This window comes from Procambarus clarkii, chromosome 83, assembly GCF_040958095.1.
Source record: "Procambarus clarkii isolate CNS0578487 chromosome 83, FALCON_Pclarkii_2.0, whole genome shotgun sequence".
Taxonomy (NCBI): Eukaryota; Metazoa; Arthropoda; class Malacostraca; order Decapoda; family Cambaridae; genus Procambarus; species Procambarus clarkii.
In genome coordinates this window covers 12,619,125-12,641,973 of record NC_091232.1, presented here as the reverse complement: position 1 = coordinate 12,641,973, position 22,849 = coordinate 12,619,125, and the positions used below count along the sequence as shown (strand labels likewise).

General features: G+C 39.9%; 1 protein-coding gene across 1 annotated transcript; it reads left to right on the top strand.

Moving 5' to 3' along the window:
• The first annotated feature begins 211 nt into the window (after nucleotides 1–211).
• LOC123768841 (uncharacterized) lies at nucleotides 212–21,556 on the top strand. The gene is made up of 5 exons (XM_045759632.2): nucleotides 212–565; nucleotides 14,160–14,486; nucleotides 15,146–15,755; nucleotides 18,538–18,677; nucleotides 19,876–21,556. The coding sequence occupies exons 2-5, from the start codon at nucleotides 14,176–14,178 to the stop codon at nucleotides 20,849–20,851; spliced, it is 2,037 nt and encodes a 678-aa protein (XP_045615588.1). The 5' UTR covers nucleotides 212–565; nucleotides 14,160–14,175; the 3' UTR covers nucleotides 20,852–21,556.
• Nucleotides 21,557–22,849: the final 1,293 nt, after the last annotated feature.

Genomic DNA, 22,849 nt, shown 5'->3' with positions numbered 1-22,849 from the left:
TGAGATAGTAGGGGGTGGGGATGTGTTCAAAGAGGGAGTGGCAAAGTGAGCGAGTAGTGGTGTGTGGGGCAGGGCTGTGGCCTGTGGGAAGGGGTGTGGGTAGGCATGGGGAAAGAGAGGGTAGGAAGGAGGGATGGGGAAGGGGGGGGTGTAGGCAAGGTGTGGGCACACTCTCAGGTGTACCCGCCACGGAGTGTTGTCTTGGCCGTGATACACACTGGGTCTTCCTCTCGCTACTCTCACCTACACAGATCTCAGACACGCACTCGTCTCTCCACTCCACGTGTAGTAAACATCGGTGGCTTTTTAACTCATTCAAAAAATATCGTATTGTTACTCGTTCATAAAAAGATTAAAGTTGTTGATTAGTGTCAAAAGTTATGAATGAAGAAGCAGTGGAACTCATCTTGCTTTTATTTACTTAATTATCGAAGTGTAAACAATGCAAGTTTACTTTGATATGCAGTAAAAGAAAAATACAAACTGTAAATTAAGAAAGAGTTCTACGCTAAGCGTAGGTGAGGAAGAACATCCAAGAGGTCAAATAGTCTTCATACGTTTCCAGGTAAGAAATATTGGCCTGAAATACGCACCAAAGATAAGGATTCCTACTATTAACCTAATTGTAAGGTAATGGAAATAGTGTTGACGTGTTCATCCTAGCTGTGCTTGCCTGAGTTACGCTGCAGCCCCACAACAAGAACAAAGACGTCAAATAGGTTGGTAATAGAGCGTTCGAGGACGTTCCTATTAGAACGAGGACGTTCTAATAGGAGGATTAGAAAATGCACTTGAACACACTTGGAAGGAATTCAGACTTAGCACGGTTTCCATATCTCATCCAGCTCCTGGGCCTCTGGGGATATTTGTTTTGGTTCACCAGTTACGTTCAAAGCTTTAACTCGAGATGAATAAATCCACAGGGGCAGTGATGAGGGTTCGAACTTACGTCCAAGATGATCCCAGATGAGCCTTAATCGACTGCGCCACGATATGGTAAAAAGAATTGAAACCAAGATTGCTACTACTCTCACACGGATCCCACAGTCTCTCCGAGACACAATGTCACGCTATTGTGATTTTTGTGTGTATTTAACTCGAGATATTCGAAACAAATATACTAAAATTGCTGATCCTCAAAACATAGCTGACAGGATACGTGCATCGAAAGGTGAACCCCCCATTTATCGGCGTGTATACAATGAATGTTGTCTCTTGACATACTGGTGTTTTGTATTTGTATTGAATACTCTTGTATTAAAATGCAGTCATTTACAAGACTTTAGAACTGTTGAAGTGTCAGTGTGCTTTAGTCGTCAATCTGTTGTCAAGATTTAATCCATAATTTTTCGTATTTCCTGTAAAAACAGCGTCACAAATGTTCTGTTCGGACAAAGTGAGCATTAATCTGATTCTTATATATCGCATCTCTTGTTTAGTAATTTATTCTTGAGGGAGGATAAAGATAAAGATAATATGAAGAAAGCGCCAAGCCATTGCGACTATATAGCACTTCGAAGGGGTCAGGATAAGGATTTGGGAAAGGACCGGGGGAAGGAAGGATTGATGCTCGACCACTTGGGCGGTCGGGGATTGAACGCCGACCTGCATGCAGCGAAATCGTCGCTCTACCGTTCAGCCCAAATGGGAGGGAGAAACTTGTAGAAAAGCTACACGAGGATAAGAATTTTGTGAATGTTGCATAATACACACAAACCAGCAACATTTCTGTGCTGGAGAGATGTACGTCATTAAGTCAAGAATATTAACTTTCCTTCGTTGCCTATAATTTTATCTAAGACTGTGAACATGAAGCTATAATTAGTAGCGAATACTCCATTACAGAACTGCTTTGGGGTGTTATGAAGTGACATAAATCTATCATCTACTTCAGGTGATACTTTAACCTCTAAAAAGAAATTAGTTTTCGAGCTAATTTGCCTGCAATTTTTTCACATCATGTGAAGAAAATGTTTTCATAAATTTCCACTCTTTTTAGGTTGAAACTCCGGTTAGGCTTCAGTGGAAGCCTCGGGACCCTTGTGGGTGCAGTAGTATTCCAGGTTCCAATTATTTTAACCATGTCGTGGTGCAGTCGGCTGGAACGCGCTTGGGAACACCCAGGGCATAGGTTCGAACCCTCATCAAGGCTCCTGTTGGATTTGTTAATATGGTAATTGATAGGCGGTATATCAGTATTTTCTTGACTAGTATTACAACAAGACGATATATTTTCATCCTACATGAGAGCCGCCATCAATTGAGTTGTATCTTGGCATCAATAATTTTTCAAAGTTATCTCAAAGATTAAATACTTTCAAGTGTTTCATTGATATGATTTGCATCATCATTCGTATTTCCTGAAAACGTCAGTGTACAGTCATCAACTTGAGGACGTCATCGAAGCAAATGTTCCAAGGGAGTGATCCGCCTGAAGTACACTCTCGCCTCCATGGACTAAGACAACTTCCAAGGTTTACTAACTTAGAAGTTACCAAACCTATCGTTAAGAAGTATTCTGAGCGTTTCAGAAGATTCCCGTTAAGTCCCATAAGTCCTTTATAGTATTAAACCCTATTAAAGGCTCCAGCTCTATTTAAATGTCTGACACGTGTATCCTCTCCACAGATTCATTTTTAATTTCAAGTCACCTGTAGTAGCAGATTTGGCGTGTTTGTCATATTTCTAAAATCAGATTGTGCTTCAATTATTATTTTTACAGTATTATAATTCGTATTCTTATTAATTAATAACAATAATACTAATAATTAGTAATGATAATGTCTTGTCACAGACATAATAACATAGGATAAAAACTACACTTGTCTATTTGTGAATAGACAAGTATAGCACTCAGGAGAGTGCGAAAGATTCGGTGTAAATTTCTTACATACACAAATAAACAAGTGTGTGTTTATATCCAAATAATAATAATAATAATAATAATAATAATAATAATAATAATAATAATAATAATAATAATAATAAAAATAATAATAATAATCATAATAATTATAAAAATAATAATAATAATAATAATAATATAAATAATAATATAAATATTATTTTTATTATTATTATTAATTAGATTATTATTATTATTTATAGAACAGTATTGTAACAGCAATAGACTTACGTCTAATCATAATTACGTCTGGTCAACATAATTTTATTTGCAGTTTCACATTGTTTCCGAACGATATTTTACTGTGTTCTCACACTGAGGTATCTTTCCATGACATGACATAATATATTCTAATTAACTAAGTCATTTGTAAGACAGCTATACACAGTGAGATATTTTACTATCATTAGTGAAGTGAGAGAATGATGATACAGTGGACATGACTATTCATTATCATCAGTTACTTGGAACTACTGAGTGACATTTCAGCGAGAGAGAATCAGAATAAAAATTGGGAGATATAAGAGAACTAATCTTCAAATCTGTTCCACTAAGCACCACCATTACTCACAAGATACAAGTTACGTGAACAAGGCTGTTGGGAACATGTGTGCCCATCCTCGAGTCATATTTAGTTAGAGTGAGTAACACTTCACACGTGTGCTTGAACGATTCTTCATCTGTCGAGTTTGTCTAGTGTGCTCAGGCAGGACTGAAGAACGATGGTTCTTCTCAAATTTGTTGCAAATAGTATATCTTCATCCACTGTTTGACTCTCTCTCTCTCTCTCTCTCTCTCTCTCTCTCTCTCTCTCTCTCTCTCTCTCTCTCTCTCTCTCTCTCTCTCTCTCTCTCTCTCTCTCTCTCTCTCTCTCTCTCTCTCTCTCTCTCTCTCTCTCTCTCTCTCTCTCTCTCTCTCTCTCTCTCTCTCTGTTCCAGAAAACCATTATCATTTCATACAGATAAAGCTTGTAAAACAAAATAAAAGCTCATTAATTTGCACGAAAGGAATCCGAGGCATTACTTTAACAGTCTAAAGAACTTTATTCACGAAATAGTGCTTCTCCTTCCAACTCGTGTTAAATATAGTATTTATAATTGTCTAGAAGGCCAGTCGAAATCGACGTAGAGGTCATCCGATATTTTGCAATTGAGGCATTCATGCCATTCTTATTCATAACGTAAACACACACGTACTTTGTCAAGCATAAAACTAAGGTGGAAAATATTCAAAGGTATGCCACTTGACTAAGTCCAGAACTACGAGGTATGAGCTATAAAGAAAGCCGTCATGAATTGCACCTCACGCCCCCTGGAAGATTGAGGAGCATGGATGGGGAGACATGATTACCACATACAATATTCTCAGGGAAATTGAAAGTGCTGATAAAGACAGATTATTTAACACGGGTTAAATTCCATCTGTGTTCGCTCAAGGGTACACAGGTGGAAACTAAGTACTCAAAGGAGCCACAAAGACATTAGATGATTTTTCAGTGTAAGAGTAGTTAATAAATGGTATGTATTAGGAATGTGATATGGTGGAGACAGATTCCATACTCATTTTCAAATGTATATATGATAGAGCCCAATGGGTTTAGGAACCTGTACACAAGTTGAGTGATAGGTGAGAGACGGGACCAAAGAGCCAGAGTTCAGCCTCCACAAGCATAATTAGGTGAGTACAACTAGATGAGTTAACACACACACACACATTTGTGGTAACTGACAGTTGAGAGGCGGGACCAAAGAACCAGAGCTCAACCCCCGCAAGCACAATTAGGAGTAAAACTAGGTGAGAACAGACACACCTGGCCAGAAGCCTCAAGGATTTCACTCCACTGCTTGTAGTATATTCACCTTTACACATTAAGTTAAACAGATGCGAACTTGCACAACTATGCTTGCTGTGTTTTGTTCGCGTGGAGTTCTAGAACCACTGAGGTTGTGAAGCACCCAATTAAACGGATGTCTTGTTGTGTTTAGCTGATTTAGAATATAAATAGGTAGGCATGTTTGGAATTTTGCTTGCTGTGTGTGACTTACTGATGCTGTGTGTGTGCGTTTGCTCCTCTGTGAGTGCGTGTGTTTGAATATATATATATATATATTTATATATATATATATATATATATATATATATATATATATATATATATATATATACATATATATATATATATATATATATATATATATATATATATATATATATATATATATACATATATATATATATATTTAATGTGTAGGTGTGTGTGTGTGGGAGGGGGGGGGGGGTTCCACCCTGCCCCCAAAAAGAAAGAAGAGGGATGGCAGCTATCTGCTTCATGGTCTCGCCTTTAGATCTTCCGTGGAACAAGATGCAGCCACCAGCAGTATTCAGGCCCTACGGCACAATTCATTTAAATTGCAAACCACAGTAGCATGGGAATAACATCCTCCCTTCATGCCAGAGAGGCGAGCCCCTCGCCCACGAACCATCAGGCGAGCGCTCCAAGAACAAGGGGGGGGGGGGGCATTGCTCGCAAAACAAAGTTCTGTTTCCTTGGGGGAGGAAAACCCGGCCACGAAGGGATTTTTAAACCCAGTGGTGTTTGTATTCACGGGGTAAACCGCAGCCCAAGGAGCGTGGGCGATTGTATTACAAATGTTCAAAGAATGGAGATTTTGCGTAGCGACACAAGTTACATGAAGGTTGTCGGATATTTTAGGATGTTTAACAATAGAGAAGAATGTAAGAATGTGTTTACCGACAATGGTGTAAGCGAGGATCAGGTGTAGTGGGGTTGAGGTGTAGTGGGGGTGAGTACAAACGGGTACGTCTGTACGTCTTCGCCCATTCGTTATTTGTAATTATCTATGCTCATGGATAATTACAAATACTCATAGATGAATTATCTATCTATAAGCAACGCAGAGTATCTGTCTGTAGTTCCCGAGGGGATGAATGACGCCTTGACCGGCCGGGAGACATCAGTGTTTTGTTTACATTGTTTCGAAATAGTTGACTGAGGTAATATTCAGTTTTATTGGATTCTTGGAGAATGCTTCGAACACACATTTGCCGAATACTGACTCAAAATTATGACGTTGAAATAGCATTCATGACCATTACATGTCAACACACACACACACACACACACACACACACACACACACACACACACACACACACACACACACACACACACACACACACACACACACACACACACACACACAACTAGGAAGTGATGTGGTGGAGGCTGACTCCATACACAGTTCCAAATGTAGATATGATAGAGCCCAGTAGGCTCAGGAATCTGTACACCAGTTGATTGACAGTTGAGAGGCGGGACCAAAGAGCCAAAGCTCAACCCCCGCAAGCACAATTAGGTGAGTACAATTAGGGGAGTACACACACACACACACACACACACACACACACACACACACTAGAACAAATGTTATTATCTAAACTGTTACAGAACAATTTACACATAGTTATCAAAATGTCTTTTTTTACTTCGTAAAGTTTAATGAATCTCGTTATAGTACTTATAGAGGCACTGAATAACCTCTTGATTATAGTGCTTATTCCTAGGTTGAAAATATCCTGTGTTAACGTAATTAAATTCACGGTTTCGTGAATTTAATTACGTTAATTTAATATATATATATATATATATATATATATATATATATATATATATATATATATATATATATATATATATATATATATATATATATAAGTTGGAAAACAAAAGAGCATTTCGAGTTCACTGTACACACCGCTCTTCATTATCAGTCATTATTAATTCAGTCATTATCCCGGATAACTCAGTCATTATCCCAGATAATTCAGTCATTATCCCGAATAATTATGTCATTATCCCTGATAATTATACCATTATCCCGAATAATTCTATCATTATCCCGAATAATTCTGTCATTATCCCGGATAATCCTGTCATTATCCCGGATATTTCAGTCATTATCCTAGAGCTACGCATGGAGAAACGCATCTTGAAGTTTATCATCAATTAAGTCCGCAGAACTCGTTTAGAACAGGCTGTTAGATGTGAAGCGCCTCCTTTATAGGGTTCTGGTGCTCGTTAGCCGGTCTCTGGGAGGCTGCCAGACACGAAGCAGACAGCAGCGTGGCGGTTCACCAGTGTCTGCAGCACTCCTCGTCAGCAGACAATGACGTCATACAGGTCCACAGAGCAAGTAAACAAACCATATTATTTTATTGTATACATTTCGAGAAGCTTGTTTATAATATATATATATATATATATATATATATATATATATATATATATATATATATATATATATATATATATATATATATATATATATATATATATATATATATATATATTACAGTGTCAGACCACGGAGGAAAATTGAAACAGGAATTTCCTTAAGTACTTTCGTATATTAATACATCTTCAGAAGGAGTCCATATTAATATACGAAAGTACTTAAGGAAATTCCTGTTTCAATTTTCCTCCGGGGTCTGACACTGTCACATTTGTAATCACGTGTTTATTTTCGTGACACACACACACACACACACATATATATATATATATATATATATATATATATATATATATATATATATATATATATATATATATATATATATATATATATATATATATATATATATATATATATATATATATATATATATATATATATATATATCCAACATGTGTTTGGCTGGCGGAGTCCCTGAGGACATCAGGCCTGTCTTTTATGGAGTAGCACTCTGTGCTCTAAAGAAGAAGGATAGGGGTATCAGGCCCATTGCCGTTGGCAACACCCTCCGACGCCTCGTAGCTAAGGCTGCAGTGAGATCTATCAGCCAGGAAGCAGCCACCTTGCTGAAACCTCATCAGCTCGGGTTTGGGATTCCCCTAGGTTGTGAAGCTGCAGCACATGCAGCGCGGGCTTACATTTCTGATCTCCCGGACCAGAAGGCACTAGTAAAGCTTGACTTCAAAAATGCCTTCAATCAAGTCAGACGAGACGCTGTCCTCAGGGCTGTACACAACCATTTCCGTCCCCTTTACCCATTCATCCGATCGTGCTACAGTGGGGACTCTAAGCTTCTTTTTGGGGAGCATGAAATAAACTCCTGTGAAGGTGTCCAGCAAGGTGATCCCTTAGCCCCCCTCCTTTTCTGCCTAGCTATCAAAGAGGTCACTGATAGTCTGATAAGCGAGCTAAACATCTGGTACCTGGATGATGGCACTCTCGCTGGAACCCCGGAAACCATTTTGGAGGATATAAGGAAAATCCAGGAGCAGGGAGCAGCCTTAGGCCTCATTCTCAATGCATCCAAATGTGAAATAATCTCCCGCAACCCAGACATCACTGGGCAAATACAAAATGTTCTTCCAGACATTCTCGTTGTCGAGCCACCGGACTGCACTCTCCTGGGTGCCCCCATTGGCCCACGAGCAATCGAGGAGGTCCTTGCCGCAAAAATCACTGATCAAAAGAGAATGCTGGACAGGATTGACAAGATTGATGCCCATGATGTTCTCTTTCTCCTCACAAGATGCCTGTCTCTCCCTAAGTTGACCTACTTTCTGATATGTTTTCCATCCTACAGCAGCCCTAAGTTAAATGTGATACCCTTCTGAGGTCCATGCTGGTGAAAGTCCTGAACCTGCCATTGGACGACTCTCAGTGGGAGCAAGCAACCCTTCCTGTAAGACTCGGCGGCCTTGGTGTCCGCACAGCCTCCCAAATTGCTCTACCAGCCTTCCTTTCCTCCTCCCATGCATCACACGACCTCGTCAAAGATATCTGACGAGGTGGTCACACACCACCATGTCACACCAAAATGACATGGTGTTGTGTGGAGGCTAGTGGAGAGAAGTGGTGCATGGAAGGATGTCAGTGGAGAGTAGTGGTGCAAGAGAGAATGCCAATGATGATTGGGGTATACATTGCTCCAATTTATATCACCGTTTAACTGATAGAGCACAATTAGGTTTTTCTATATATATATCATCTTTCAAACTGAATGCGTAATGTTACTCACTTTATGCCAAAAATATAAGTTTGATTTAGATTGTCAGAATCTCAATGGCGCAAGTGATTGGGCACTGTTCCTTCACCCCCATCCCAACTCCTATCCAGTGTTCATATCCCTTCAGAGCGCTATACAATGATACCAGCTTATCACTTCATCTTCATAATTACCTTGGGATAGACCTTTCGAGAACCTGTTATACCGGGGATCGAACCCGGAACCTCAGGACTTCGAATCCGAAGCGCTGTCCACTTAGCTGTCAGGCCCAAATTTGGTATAAGAATGTATAGTTTTTCTGCAAGTCTCTGTTTTATTGTTAGTTGAATGAATAACCTGCACACGTAGCTTAATATAACTAAATAAGTGGTATATAACATCTAAAACATTGCAAATCATACAGGTGAGACAATGCTTTCTCTCAATTTAATTGACAAAAAAGTAGCTCTCAAATGGTTCTGAGCATAATTCTGTGCGAGACATTAGTGCTTTTGTCGCTCTGAAGTGTTGCGGAATCTCGCCGCTTGTTAATAGTAGCGGTATCCACCTGACACGGGGACATGAGATACTGAAGAAAACGCTTTGTGGGGCGTCGCATTGGTCTAATACGTCAGTGGAGGAGTGTGTGTGTCCTGAGGGAGGCTCCGTGTCTTGTGAAGCATCACGAGTCTGTCGTCACACATTTGGGAAATTAATAATCCCTATACAACTTTTGCTCTGTATCTTTGTTTCATTTATAGCGCCTTCAGTGTGTGTGTGTGTGTGTGTGTGTGTGTGTGTGTGTGTGTGTGTGTGTGTGTGTGTGTGTGTGTGTGTGTGTGTGTGTGTGTGTGTGTGTGTGTGTAAGTGTGTGTGTGTGTGTGATCCGTATACAAGCTGCTTTCTATTTATTCAATTGACCTAACAGGACGAAGACCACTTGGCTATAAGTATCTGTGTCAGTTCAGCTTTTATCGATTTCTAGAACACATGAAATATATAGTTTTCAGACAAAGGCAGGGTCACCCTCTAGTGTAGAATCTAGGCTAGAGCTTTACCGCTTAAACCTACTATTTCGCTATTTAGAAGTAGCTCAAACAAACATTGGATAAATTGCCGCACTACCCTATAGTTAACAATGAATTATCTGACACTCTATATCTTCATTTTGCTTCTAGAAGATAAAACATTCACATGGAAAGAAATTATGGCAATTATTACAAAGCAAAAACTTTGTCGTTCTGGATGTAAATTGCAATACCTCTATTGTCCTGTAATAATAGGATAATTATATGTAATAAATTAGTTTTAGAGTCACGCTTCAGATGAGCTACAGTTTGCTAGTAGTTCATAGATTACAGTTTTAATAGAAATATCAACAAAATTTGTAAGGAACACAGTTCGTAATTTAAAAAAAAATACGAGAACGAGAGAGAGAGAGAGAGAGAGAGAGAGAGAGAGAGAGAGAGAGAGAGAGAGAGAGAGAGAGAGAGAGAGAGAGAGAGAGAGAGAGAGAGAGAGAGAAGGGTGGGAGAGGAATTCACATTTTCTTTCCCAATTTCCCAGAGGTAATGCTATTTAAGCGAGTTCCATTATCGAAGAACACTGCAAAGAATTCTTCTATCAAACTGTGGGATCTTTAGGAACCAAGAACATGCTACACAAGGTCTCGATAAGTTCCAAAATCTCTTGGCTGGTACCTGATGGTGCATGCCAGTCAATGTAATTAATGCTGTCCAACAGCTGCCAACGCCTCAAGAACCTTGCACTCATGTCCACAATCAGTGTCAGAGGGGAGGCAATTCATGCTGGGTACACAAAGGTCTAGTGTTTACAAGCGGCTTGTTTTACACACGTGCGTGTGTGTGTGTTTGTCTGAGCATCTGTCGGCGCCACCGATCATCTGACCACCCTGGGAGACACGGAAAGGGAATGTTTTTTTTCCTATCTAACACAGTTGGCAGGACCAGTTTCGACTCCTGGGCCCCCGTTTAGCCAACTTTGAGTCGTCTAATGAAATCTCTTCTGATCTATTTCTCTATCGTCATGATGTTTCTGTTTAATCAATGTCCTTAAGTATTGTGATTAGATCATGGCCCTTTCGTTTCCTCTCTCAAGTATCACTATACTCTCTCCTGTAAATAATGGCTACGCTTAGAACATTATTTTGTTATTAACATTTAGGTATATCTGCATTTATGCAACTTCCCTAGACAATATGAAGAGGAGTACAAAGTATCAAAAACTACCTACGTGAAACTAATACTCCCCATCATACAGAATGGGAATTGGCACTGCAAATTTTGTGTGCATTATGAAGATATTCTTAAGAATACGAGAGTGAATAAAGTAATTGCAAAGGGGCAGGTACCCCATGCCTACGAGTCTGAATGATCTAATTACTGGGCATTCGGGGATGTAGTGTGGGAGATCATGACGTAGTTTCTGCTCACAGAATTTGCACCTGGAGTTCTTAGGATTGGGAGATCCGTCACCTGTCGCCACCTGCCACAGGTAATGATAACCCAACCTGATCCTGGCAACCACTGTGTCGCATAGTCTGGTGGACGTTTTGTGCTGCCCATAAACTCTGGTTTCGGATCTGAACAAATCACAACTTCTTATTATGGTGTTTTCAAGCCGTTGGGAGTCAGCAACTTCTCTCCTATCGATTCACTAGACTTATATCATTTATTTACTAGAAGCGAAATGTGGACACAGGGCAAGGATTTCAGAATTCATAAAGGGTGAGTTTGGATTTATCTCTAAATGACTCGATTGGTTTCAGTTCATGACGTAATGTTCTTGTGTGCTTTCCCTGCGTTTGTCTCCACACCTTTCTCTTTACATTATCTTCATCCCTATACAAGCCGAACTTCCAAAGATACAGTTTTATTAAGTCGTGCTCGAGCAGTGAAAACGCCTGCTAGTCTCCTGATTTTGTTGGCAAAGGTATTTCATCAATTCCCTAAATATGGTAGGATCGCGATGAGCACTATATATATATGTATATATATATATATATATATATATATATATATATATATATATATATATATATATATATATATATATATATATATATATATATATATATATATAAATTGAAATGTTCGTTTGTTCAAAATTGCTAATCTCCGAAAGTTCTTCACCGATTGCTTTGAAATTTTCACACAATATTCCTTTCGAATCCGAGCAGGTTTATATATATATATATTATATTGATGTCACGTCTGTGACGGAAAAAACATCCTTTTTTTTAACTGTGTTTTTCATGTGTATTTCATATTACAGAAATCTTCGAAACCTCTTTACCGATTGCTTTGATATTTAGACACGACGTTGCATTCGAATAGGCGCGTGTTTCTATTTACCTACTTTATACATGCCTTACCTCTGACTGGAGAAAACATGCTTTTTTTGAAAAACAACGCCATCTGTTGGATGTAAGAGCAACACATGCTGTAATATCCCAAAGTTCTTCACCAATTGCTTTGAAATTCTGACGCAACGTTCCATTCGAACATCCATATCTTTTTATATACCTACTATACAGATGCCACCCCTGTGACAGGTAAAAACATGCGTTTTTGAAAAACAGCGCCATCTGTTGTCCATAATGGTAACATGCACGCTATACTAAATATGTCACGAATTCCATTCGAATGTTTCCGATTGCATTGATAAATTTTATTTTCATAGATTGCAATTTATTTTATTTTTTATTGAATTATTTGGTGTGACATTGTGTTGGAATTGTGCTGTGTTGTTTACCATACCGTTCATTTCGTAAATATAAATATAGATGCCACACCTGTTACAGGTAAAACTATGCATTTCTTGATAACAGCACCATCTATTGCATGTAAGAGGAACACACATGCTATCTATCTATATTAAAAAAATGCAAATGTTCGTTTGTTCATAATCGCTAATCTCCGAAAGTTCCTCACCGATTGTTTTGAAATTTTCACACAATGTTCCATTCGCATCCGAACAGGTTTTTATAGACATACTATATAGACGTCACGTCAGTGACGGTAAAAAAAAAAAACAGGCTTTTTCTGAAAAAATTAGTTTTTCATGTGTTTTTCACGCGAGGGAAATCTTCGAAACCTCTTTACCGATTGCTTTCAAATTTTGACACAACGTTGCATTCGAATAGGCGCGTCTTTTAATATACTACTATATAGATGCCACCCCTGTGACAGGTAAAAACAGGCGTTAATGAAAAACATAGCAACCTGTTGCACATAATGACAACATGCACGCTATACTAAATATGTCACGAATTCCATTTCAATGTTTCTGATTCCATTGATGAATTCTATTTTCATAGATTTCGATTTATTTAATTTTTTAGTGAATTATTTTGTGTGACATTGTGTTCGAATTGGGCTGTGTTGCTTACCATACCGTTCATTTCGTAAGTATAAGTATCGATGCCACACCTGTTACAGATAAAACTTTGCATTTCTTGAAAAACAGCACCATCTATTGCATGTAAGAGCAACACACATGCTATACTTGATATACAATTCCATTTCAGTGTTTCTGATTGCATTGATAAATGGAATTTTCATAGATTTTTATTTATTTTCATTTTGATTTAATTATTTTTTGTGAATTGCATTGGAATTGAGCTGTGATGTTTACCAGACCGTTTATTATGTTAGTATAGTTTATTTTTATATTTTTTCATATTTTCATTTCATATTTTAACTGTTTTTCCTATATTTCAGTGATGGGAACATCAGATCACTTGATGTTCCCAATTTTCTGATAGAAACATCAGACCATTTGGGAAGGCATCGGACGAGGGAGTGGGGAATGGTGGGGATGACGAGGGGACGGAAGTGAGAGATGGTGGGGAGGACGAGAGGACAAAGGAGGGAGTAATGGTGGGGAATAACGAGGGGACGGGGGAGTTTGGGATGGTGGAGACGAGTGGATGGAGGAATGGAGAATAGTGGGGAGGGCAAAGGGACAGGGGAGTGGGGCATGGTGGGAAGGAAGAGGGGATGGTGAAGTGGGGAATGGTGGTGAGGACTGGGAGACAGGGAAGGTTGCTGTGGCCGGGTACATATATATATATATATATATACACATATATATTTGCTTTATTTGAACCTTGTTACAAAAAAGGAGTAACATATAGGTTACAAAGATGGTTATCATAGGTTGTCGAGTTCCTCCAGCTCCTCAGATTGTTTAAACCTTTTCATTACTCATACAGATAACGTGGATATGTGATGGCTGGAAGAAACGATCCACTGGTGATCGCCTTTATGTGCTCAGTGTGGCTGCTGCCCCAGACACTATCCCTCGTGGAAGACAACAATAATGTTCTATCCTGGGATGACATCTCCCGGCCTCCGTCCACCACCACGGACCTCCACGCCCTCTCCGTCCACTCCACTGACGAGTCATCCACACCTTACCCGAAGACGTCATCATCCATCCTGAGGGAGAAGTTGCTGGAGGAGGACAGAGTCTACGACGTGAAGGTCCTTACTAGTGACCAACAGGTGTCTATTTATCTCTTAGAGGGAGATGTAAAAAGGTGAGGGAGACGTATTTTCTTTATCATGGGTTGTATAAACTTAGAAAATTCCTTTGATCTGAATGTAAGCCAAATAACTCTAAAATAATTCTTACAAAACCATATTGTAATTTAAGTGCAAGTCATTAGCATTTATAAGACTAATCCATTATTAAGCTTTCCTTTATTTGGCTCTTAAGCAAATACGTTCTTAGCAGAGTATCCTGATTTCATGTAAATAATTCAGGGAATGTGTTTTTTTTTTCTATTGCATCTCACTTTATCTTCGTCTTAGTTCAGATTACACGACTAGTACGACTCTTTCATCTTAATCATGACTTTCATATCCTTCACATTGACTCTACACATTCTGACTTTCTTGAATAGTGCTAATATTAATATCATATATAAAAAATCATATATCATAGAACTGGTAAAACTATTGGATATTATTTTAGGACTTGCTTTAATTTAAATGAATTATATTCAGCTAATTGTCTGAATTGGGAATTCAGAACAATTTACAACAGAAGCTATGGTATATTTTATGGAGTTCTTATTGCTATCCATCCTCCTTAGTTCTAATATACAAATAAAATAAGTAAATAAACAGTTTGATTTCTAGCTGGTATCATCAAAGTGGACATGACATCAATTCATTCCATCATGCTGTTCCTCAGGCTGGTCTTCCCTCTTGGCAAGCTGGGTCCTCTCATCGTCACAGTCACCCCCTGCTCCCAGGCGCTATCCTGGACGCTCTCTCTCCGCCCTTATAGTCTGGTGTCTGGAAGCTCTTCATCAGCCTCGAATGGCGTTGTAACTCTTAGCACTCCTCCCAGTGAATTAAATTATGGAAGCTCTCTCTCAAGGAGTTCAGTTCAGTCTAATTCAGTGAAACAGGGAAGTAGAATTGTCGAGAGTGCTTCGGATAGTACGAATCTCACGAGTAATAATGCGAGTCCACTGTTACATTCTTCAGATCATACTAATCCGTATTTAAAACCTGTATTTAGAACTACAAGTGATTCGAACGTAATCAAAGAAGAGAATCAGAAAGATAGAGAAGCGAAGGACAAAAATAGCTCCAGTAGAGGAAACGATGACAATAAAGATGGAAGTGATGCACACAGTGCGACCAGGAAAGAAGGCAAAGATGGAACCGAGGATTTTAGAAGGACGGTGGATAAAGATAGTGGAGAAGAGAAGGAAGTATTAATAGAGCAGTACAAGGGTCATGACCCCAGGCAGTATAAGTCTCGCGCAGCGGTTCCAGGACTCTACGTGCTCCAGGTAAGGATTTGACCATAAGGATTTCTACAGCTGCAATTAGAAGCAAATCCAATGTACAAAACTTTTAAAATAACAATGTTTTCTGGTTAACGTTATCCGGTGTTGTTAATAAACAAAGATTTCTCTGTCGCTCATACCATTTTATCATGTTGGCATGACTGGCCTTAATAATCCTAACGCAATTGATAGACCTTAAGCCCTACACCAAAATAATAATATTTTCAATATATATATATATATATATATATATATATATATATATATATATATATATATATATATATATATATATATATATATATATATATATATATATATAAATATAATGACTTGTGTATTGTGTATTCCTGATAAGAGCATAATAAATTATCACGAGTTGTGTACGAGCAAGTACACCTTAGCAGCATCTTGCCGTTGAAGCAAAAACCGGTTTCTTGCTAAAGATGCAAGATCATCTTGTTCTGGCTATGACTCATGATCTGCGACCTCATAAAAAAGTGCTATTGTCGTGACTAATGACCTAAAACCAGGCGAAAATTTATTCTTGACATGACTGGTGAGTTGATATCTGATGACGTCGGTCGTGATGACCTGGTGCCTTATGACTTGATATCTGATGGCCTGTTGGTCATGATCTGAGACCAGACAGACTGCTGGTGTCAGAAGACAGACCTTTACCATCACAATCTCGCAATTTCTTCACACCAGAGCTTCTTTTTGACTTGTGTCAAGGATGAAGCCTCAGAGACGTACGACCAACGTGGACTATCTATCTATAGTCTGACTATTTATCTTTAATCTGACTATCTATCCATAGTCTGACTATCCGTCTATCGGAACTGAGAGTCTATCTCCTCACCATACCAGTTTTGTCTCCATATTCTTTTTTCTGTAAATGTATGTGTGTGTGTGTGTGTGTGTGTGTGTGTGTGTGTGTGTGTGTGTGTGTGTGTGTGTGTGTGTGTGTGTGTGTGTGTGTGTGTGTGTGTGTGTGTTGTGTGTGTGTGTACTCACCTATATGTACTCACCTATATGTGCTTGCAGGATCGAGCATTGACTCTTGGATCCCGCCTTTCTAGCTATCGGTTGTTTACAGCAATGACTCCTGTCCCATTTCCCTATCATACCTAGTTTTAAAAGTATGAATAGTATTTGCTTCCACAACCTGTTCCCCAAGTGCATTCCATTTTTCTACTACTCTCACGCTAAAAGAAAACTTCCTAACATCTCTGTGACTCATCTGTGTGTGTGTGTGTACTCACCTAATTGTGCTTGCGGGGGTTGAGCTCTGGCTCTTTGGTCCCGCCTCTCAACCGTCAATCAACTGGTGTACAGATTCCTGAGCCTATTGGGCTCTATCATATCTACATTTGAAACTGTGAATGGAGTCAGCCTCCACCACATCACTTCCTAATGCATTCCATTTGCTAACTACTCTGACACTGAAAAAGTTCTTTCTAACGTCTCTGTGGCTCATTTGGGTACTCAGCTTCCACCTGTGTCCCCTTGTTCGCGTCCCACCAGTGTTGAAAAGTTCGTCCTTGTTTACCCGGTCGATTCCCCTGAGGATTTTGTAGGTTGTGATCATGTCCCCCCTTACTCTTCTGTCTTCCAGTGTCGTGAGGTGCATTTCCCGCAGCCTTTCCTCATAACTCATGCCTCTTAGTTCTGGGACTAGTCTAGTAGCATACCTTTGGACTTTTTCCAGCTTCGTCTTGTGCTTGACAAGGTACGGGCTCCATGCTGGGGCCGCATACTCCAGGATTGGTCTTACATATGTGGTGTACAAGATTCTGAATGATTCCTTACACAGGTTCCTGAACGCCGTTCTGATGTTAGCCAGCCTCGCATATGCCGCAGACGTTATTCTCTTTATGTGGGCTTCAGGAGACAGGTTTGGTGTGATATCAACTCCTAGATCTTTCTCTCTGTCTGTTTCATTAAGTACTTCATCTCCTATTCTGTATCCTGTGCCTGGCCTCCTGTTTCCACTTCCTAGTTTCATTACTTTGCATTTACTCGGGTTGAACTTCAACAGCCATTTGTTGGACCATTCACTCAGTCTATCCAGGTCATCTTGTAGCCTCCTACTATCATCCTCTGTTTCAATCCTCCTCATAATTTTTGCATCGTCGGCAAACATTGAGAGGAACGAATCTATACCCTCTGGGAGATCATTTACATATACCAGAAACAGTATAGGTCCAAGGACTGACCCCTGCGGGACTCCACTTGTGACGTCTCGCCAATCTGAGACCTCACCCCTCACACAGACTCGTTGTCTCCTGTTGCTTAGGTATTCCTCTATCCACCGGAGTACCTTCCCTCTCACTCCAGCCTGCATCTCCAACTTTCGCACTAGCCTCTTGTGTGGCACTGTATCAAAGGCTTTCTGACAATCCAAAAATATGCAGTCTGCCCACCCTTCTCTTTCTTGCCTTATTTTTGTTGCCTGGTCGTAGAATTCAAGTAACCCTGTGAGGCAGGACCTGCCATCCCTGAACCCATGTTGATGCTGTGTTACAAAGTTCCTTCGCTCCAGATGCTCCACTAGTTTTTTTCGCACAATCTTCTCCATCAGCTTGCATGGTATGCAGGTTAGGGACACTGGCCTGTAGTTCAGTGCCTCCTGTCTATCCCCTTTCTTGTATATCGGGAATGTGTGTGTGTGTGTGTGTGTGTGTGTGTGTGTGTGTGTGTGTGTGTGTGTGTGTGTGTGAGGTATCGTACTTTTTAATCTTTATTGACTGTCATAAGGTAAAGGTGTTTGTTTACATGTTAGGTGAAGGCACAGGGTGGAGCTACACACGTGCATGTTCACGCCTCCGCCCTCTGGCTCCCTGCACCACCTACCGCCCACATCTCCATCACCCGCACGCCCACGCCCATGGGCAAGGCAGTCACACTCAGATGGGCCAGCAGGTGAGGTCCATACTCGGTGAAATTTGTCAAAATTTCATTTTTAAATCATTTTTTTCTCTTTTTTCTCAAAATAATATTTTCCTTTTGTAATATTTATAATAATATATATAATAATATTATAATATTTATAAATTATATAAATTATAATATTTATAATATTATTATAATTTTATAATAATTCAATAATCAATTAAAATTAAAAATAACGAAGAGAGAACATTTTTTGGGGGTAATTATTTTTCTCAGATATTTCTGAGAACTATTTTTATTGTAAATGTAATTATAAGACTTAAAATATATTAATGAATCATTCCTCTGTGTAAATTTTTCTCACAAAAATTTTGCTAAATGTTTTAATTAACGCAAATTCCGATATACATCAATATAATTAGATGAACCTTGAACCTGTACTACACTTCTTGACATCACGTTTACTGAGGGTTGAAAACACTTCACTAATGCTCTATAGACTTTCCTTCCTCGCAACTGTTCTTTAGAATTAATCACTGGAATTGACTCTAACATAATGTATTATTATTTTTTATTTTTAATGCTAATGTAATACAAAATGAAACGAGAAAGTCGTGAAAATTCTATTTTTTTTTGATCTTGTATTAATTGGTGAGATCCATGTAAAAGACTACGTGAATTTTGGAAAGATTTTATATCAAGCGATAGGTAGTTATCAGGAGCAAATGGTGAGTCAGTTTGTCTATATAGCATGTAGATATAGCATGTAGATAGCATATGAGTAAAAGGATGTGGGATATGAGGACAGGTGAAAGAAAAATGCTATACTGGTCTGTCCAAATGGATGTATTTTTTCCTCTATTCTTAATATCAACTAATTTTATTTAATACCATTAAATAGATATTGTAATTAGAGTATAATAATAATAATAATAATAATAATGTCAGTGAACAATGTCATTAATTTTGTTGGTGAAGCTACAATGTTACTTATAGTAACTATATACAGTAAGTATTATTGGTATTCCCACTTATTTTTAAAAAGAATTAATACAATAATAATAATAATAATTATAATAATTATTATTATTATTATTATTATTATTATTATTATTGTGAACTTTATTATAAGTAATAAAATAACAAATGGTATTATATCATTAAAATTTTATCCTCAGAATACTGAACATTTTTTTTAAAGCATAAATGGCAATATGTTTACCGGTAGCGGCCGCAGCGGGTACTGCCTTGCGGTGAGCGAGGGCCGCACCTTCCCATCCCTCTGTGCCGCCGCCAGTGCCGCCAGCGGCATCCTCGACCCGCGTGCCACCCGCAAGTCCGCTCATCACGGCCGACGACAGAGGGGCCGCAGGCGGTCGCTAGTGGCGTTGGGCTGCACTGACCGGCCGTGGTACTCCCTGCCGCACCCACCCCGCCGCAGGCTGCACGTGGCGGTGTGGGCGGCTGGGCGTGCGGGACCGCCCTTGGGCCGCGGGTTAATCCCCGCCACCCCCAAGCGGAAAGTCCCACGGCTAAAGCCCGGGTCAATGGTAAAGCTTGTGCCGTCTGCGGCAGGTAAGGTTAAAGCCCACCTGCGGGTGCGGCAAGGGTGGCGTCTACTGCACGTGATGGCTGTCGCATGCGGTGCCAAGGTCCGCCTGCGGGTGGAGTCGCATAGTGGGGAGGTGCTAGCCAGCGCTCTGGGTGGGATAGGCGCTCTGCACCTAGCCATCAGGAGTCCCTCACCTGAAGCACTTATACTCACCCTCAAGATTATCCCCCCAGGGGCAGCCAACAAGGTGTTGCTCGCGGCCGCCCACGTCGCGCGCGACCTCCCTCTGCCGCGCCTGCCGCGAAACTCGCGGGTGAAGGTAGGGAAGATCACCTGCACCTCCGCCACCTTCAGGTGGTCGGCTGCCCCCGGGTCGCAGTCCTACTGCGTCCTGCTTCAGGAGGACTCGAGTGGGAAGGTTTGGAGGACGAGGCCGCCGCTGCAGTGTGGGTGGCAGGCGGCCCTCCGGCGGCCGCATGCGGCACGGTGGTGCGGCCCGCCCACGCCCGCTGGCCGCCACCGACACGCCATCACCACTCTCACGCCCGCAACCACCTACACAGCCACCGTCCTGGTGCGTCACCCCGCCACTGGTCACACACTGTCATTCACCCCCGTACACTTCACCACACGACACACCTGTCACCACTAATGCACCACACGACACACCTGTCACCACTAATACACTACACGACACCCCTGTCACCACTAATACATCACACGACACACCTGTCACCACTAATACACCACCCGGATTACCTGTCAACTAATACACCACACGACACACCTGTCACAACTAATACACTACACCTGCCATCTTGTATTCCACACCATTACCACAGCCTCCATCATTATATTTTCATCATTATACGCTTTCGATCTCACATCACCAACACCACATTACTCCATCCCTGTCATCACTTTATTGCATTATTTTCATCACATTGTGTGATGAAAATTCACACATCACCATATTACATCACAACTTCCTTCCTTACCACGACTTACTAATATTACGCTAAAACATCACTATATCACCACCACATTATATAAATCATCACTGGAATCACCATATTACATGTATCACAGTCACTATCACTACCACATTGAATGCAGCATCACTTTTAGCATGCGGACCAAGGGATCAATAAAGCACTACATTAGGGCTGAAGACTAAGCCTCAGGTAGTAAGGTTGTTCTTCCCTGTGTAAACTTTACTACCTAGAGCTAGTTATGTGAGCGAACTTTTATTTTGTTGTACGACTGGTTGTTAACTAAGCACATTTAGTGTTGTCATAATGTATCCTGTAAGAGAATTGGAAATGGGATTAATGGTAAATAAACTTTAGTATCAGTATCTTGTGTCTGACTTGGCATTTCGTTTTTCTTTGGAAGTACAAAATATATTTGTCACTTTATGATGCAGTCTAAGAAGTTAGGAAAAATGTAAATTAACTTTTATTTATAGACAGTATCATATTCAGATAGCACAACATGTTTTCCTGTTTCTCTTTATTTATGAAATGCGAGTTTACAAATCTACTAAACTCTTCAGTGTTCTCGGAAAACACGGCATTAGTATTTTCCACCTCACAAGTTTTGAAGGCTTGTATTCTGATACGTGCATGAATGTACTCATGTCAGTTCTTGGGATCCGACTGTGAGATGCCCGTCACCTAATGCAATGCTCCCAACCATCTTGCTACTTGTACCTGCTCTTGAAACTGTACGAAGATAGCCTCAACTCCCATCACAATTATTGTAGTGAACCTGTGCCTTCCTCCAGCCACGTGGGTCCTCTGGGATTCCAGTTTCGACTCACACTGACTTGACTTATCTCTTCTCACTCAGAACATTTTATTTTCCTACTTTTTCATTGCATTTAAAAATGTTGTATGTTTTGCTCATTTCACTTCTATGTCACTTTCCCAGCACTGAGTACCAAATCCTGCTAACTTTTCCACCTTATAATGAAAGTTTCTTGTTGTAGGTGAACGTCGAGCGATGCGTTTAGATTCTTCAATTACCCCATCTTAGTTCTCTCGTCTTGAAGCCCTTTACACCGAAGACATGTTTATCATATCCCTAATGCTTATTAGCGTGTTTATCATTCATGCATATTTTCTCTTTTATGTTGCTGCTTTACCTAAGCATTATATATATATTGTTTTAATCGATACCAATAATAATTTATATGTACTGATCATTTTTCATTATTTATTGCTTTTATATGGAATTTTACACAGATTCTCATGCTGTTTCTTTATATTAGCCTCTTAATGTGTTGGTCAGGACTTGCCCTATTGGTCATGTTAAGAGGCTTTCATTGTGACTCTTCCTTACCGAAATCTATTGAAGGTGGCTGGTTTTTTTCGGGGTTGGCTATTATGCCGTAGCTTTTTGGAATCGACCCGGGCACCGCCGGGTATCTCTATCTAGAGTGTATTTCTTGAAAATGTGTTGAATTACGAAATCGAGGTTCTCTGCTGGGCACTGGGCTGTGGTCAGGCTCCTCTTGATGATGTCATTAACTTCATTGTACGTCCATTGCCAGCCTTTGGAACTTCTGCCGTGCAGCCCATGTAATTCGTATTGATCAGCTACAAAAATGTTGCAAAACCCTTGTATTTAGAGTGAATTGGGGCTCTAA

What these genes read in the sequence shown, in the direction of transcription:
- LOC123768841 (XM_045759632.2), top strand. Translation starts at nt 14,176, where the DNA reads ATGGCTGGAAGAAACGATCCACTGGTGATCGCCTTTATGTGCTCAGTG. An exon ending in TTAGAGGGAGATGTAAAAAG is followed by an intron (nt 14,487 to 15,145) that starts GTGAGGGAGACG and finishes GCTGTTCCTCAG; the next exon opens with GCTGGTCTTCCCTCTTGGCA. An exon ending in CAGGACTCTACGTGCTCCAG is followed by an intron (nt 15,756 to 18,537) that starts GTAAGGATTTGA and finishes TTTACATGTTAG; the next exon opens with GTGAAGGCACAGGGTGGAGC.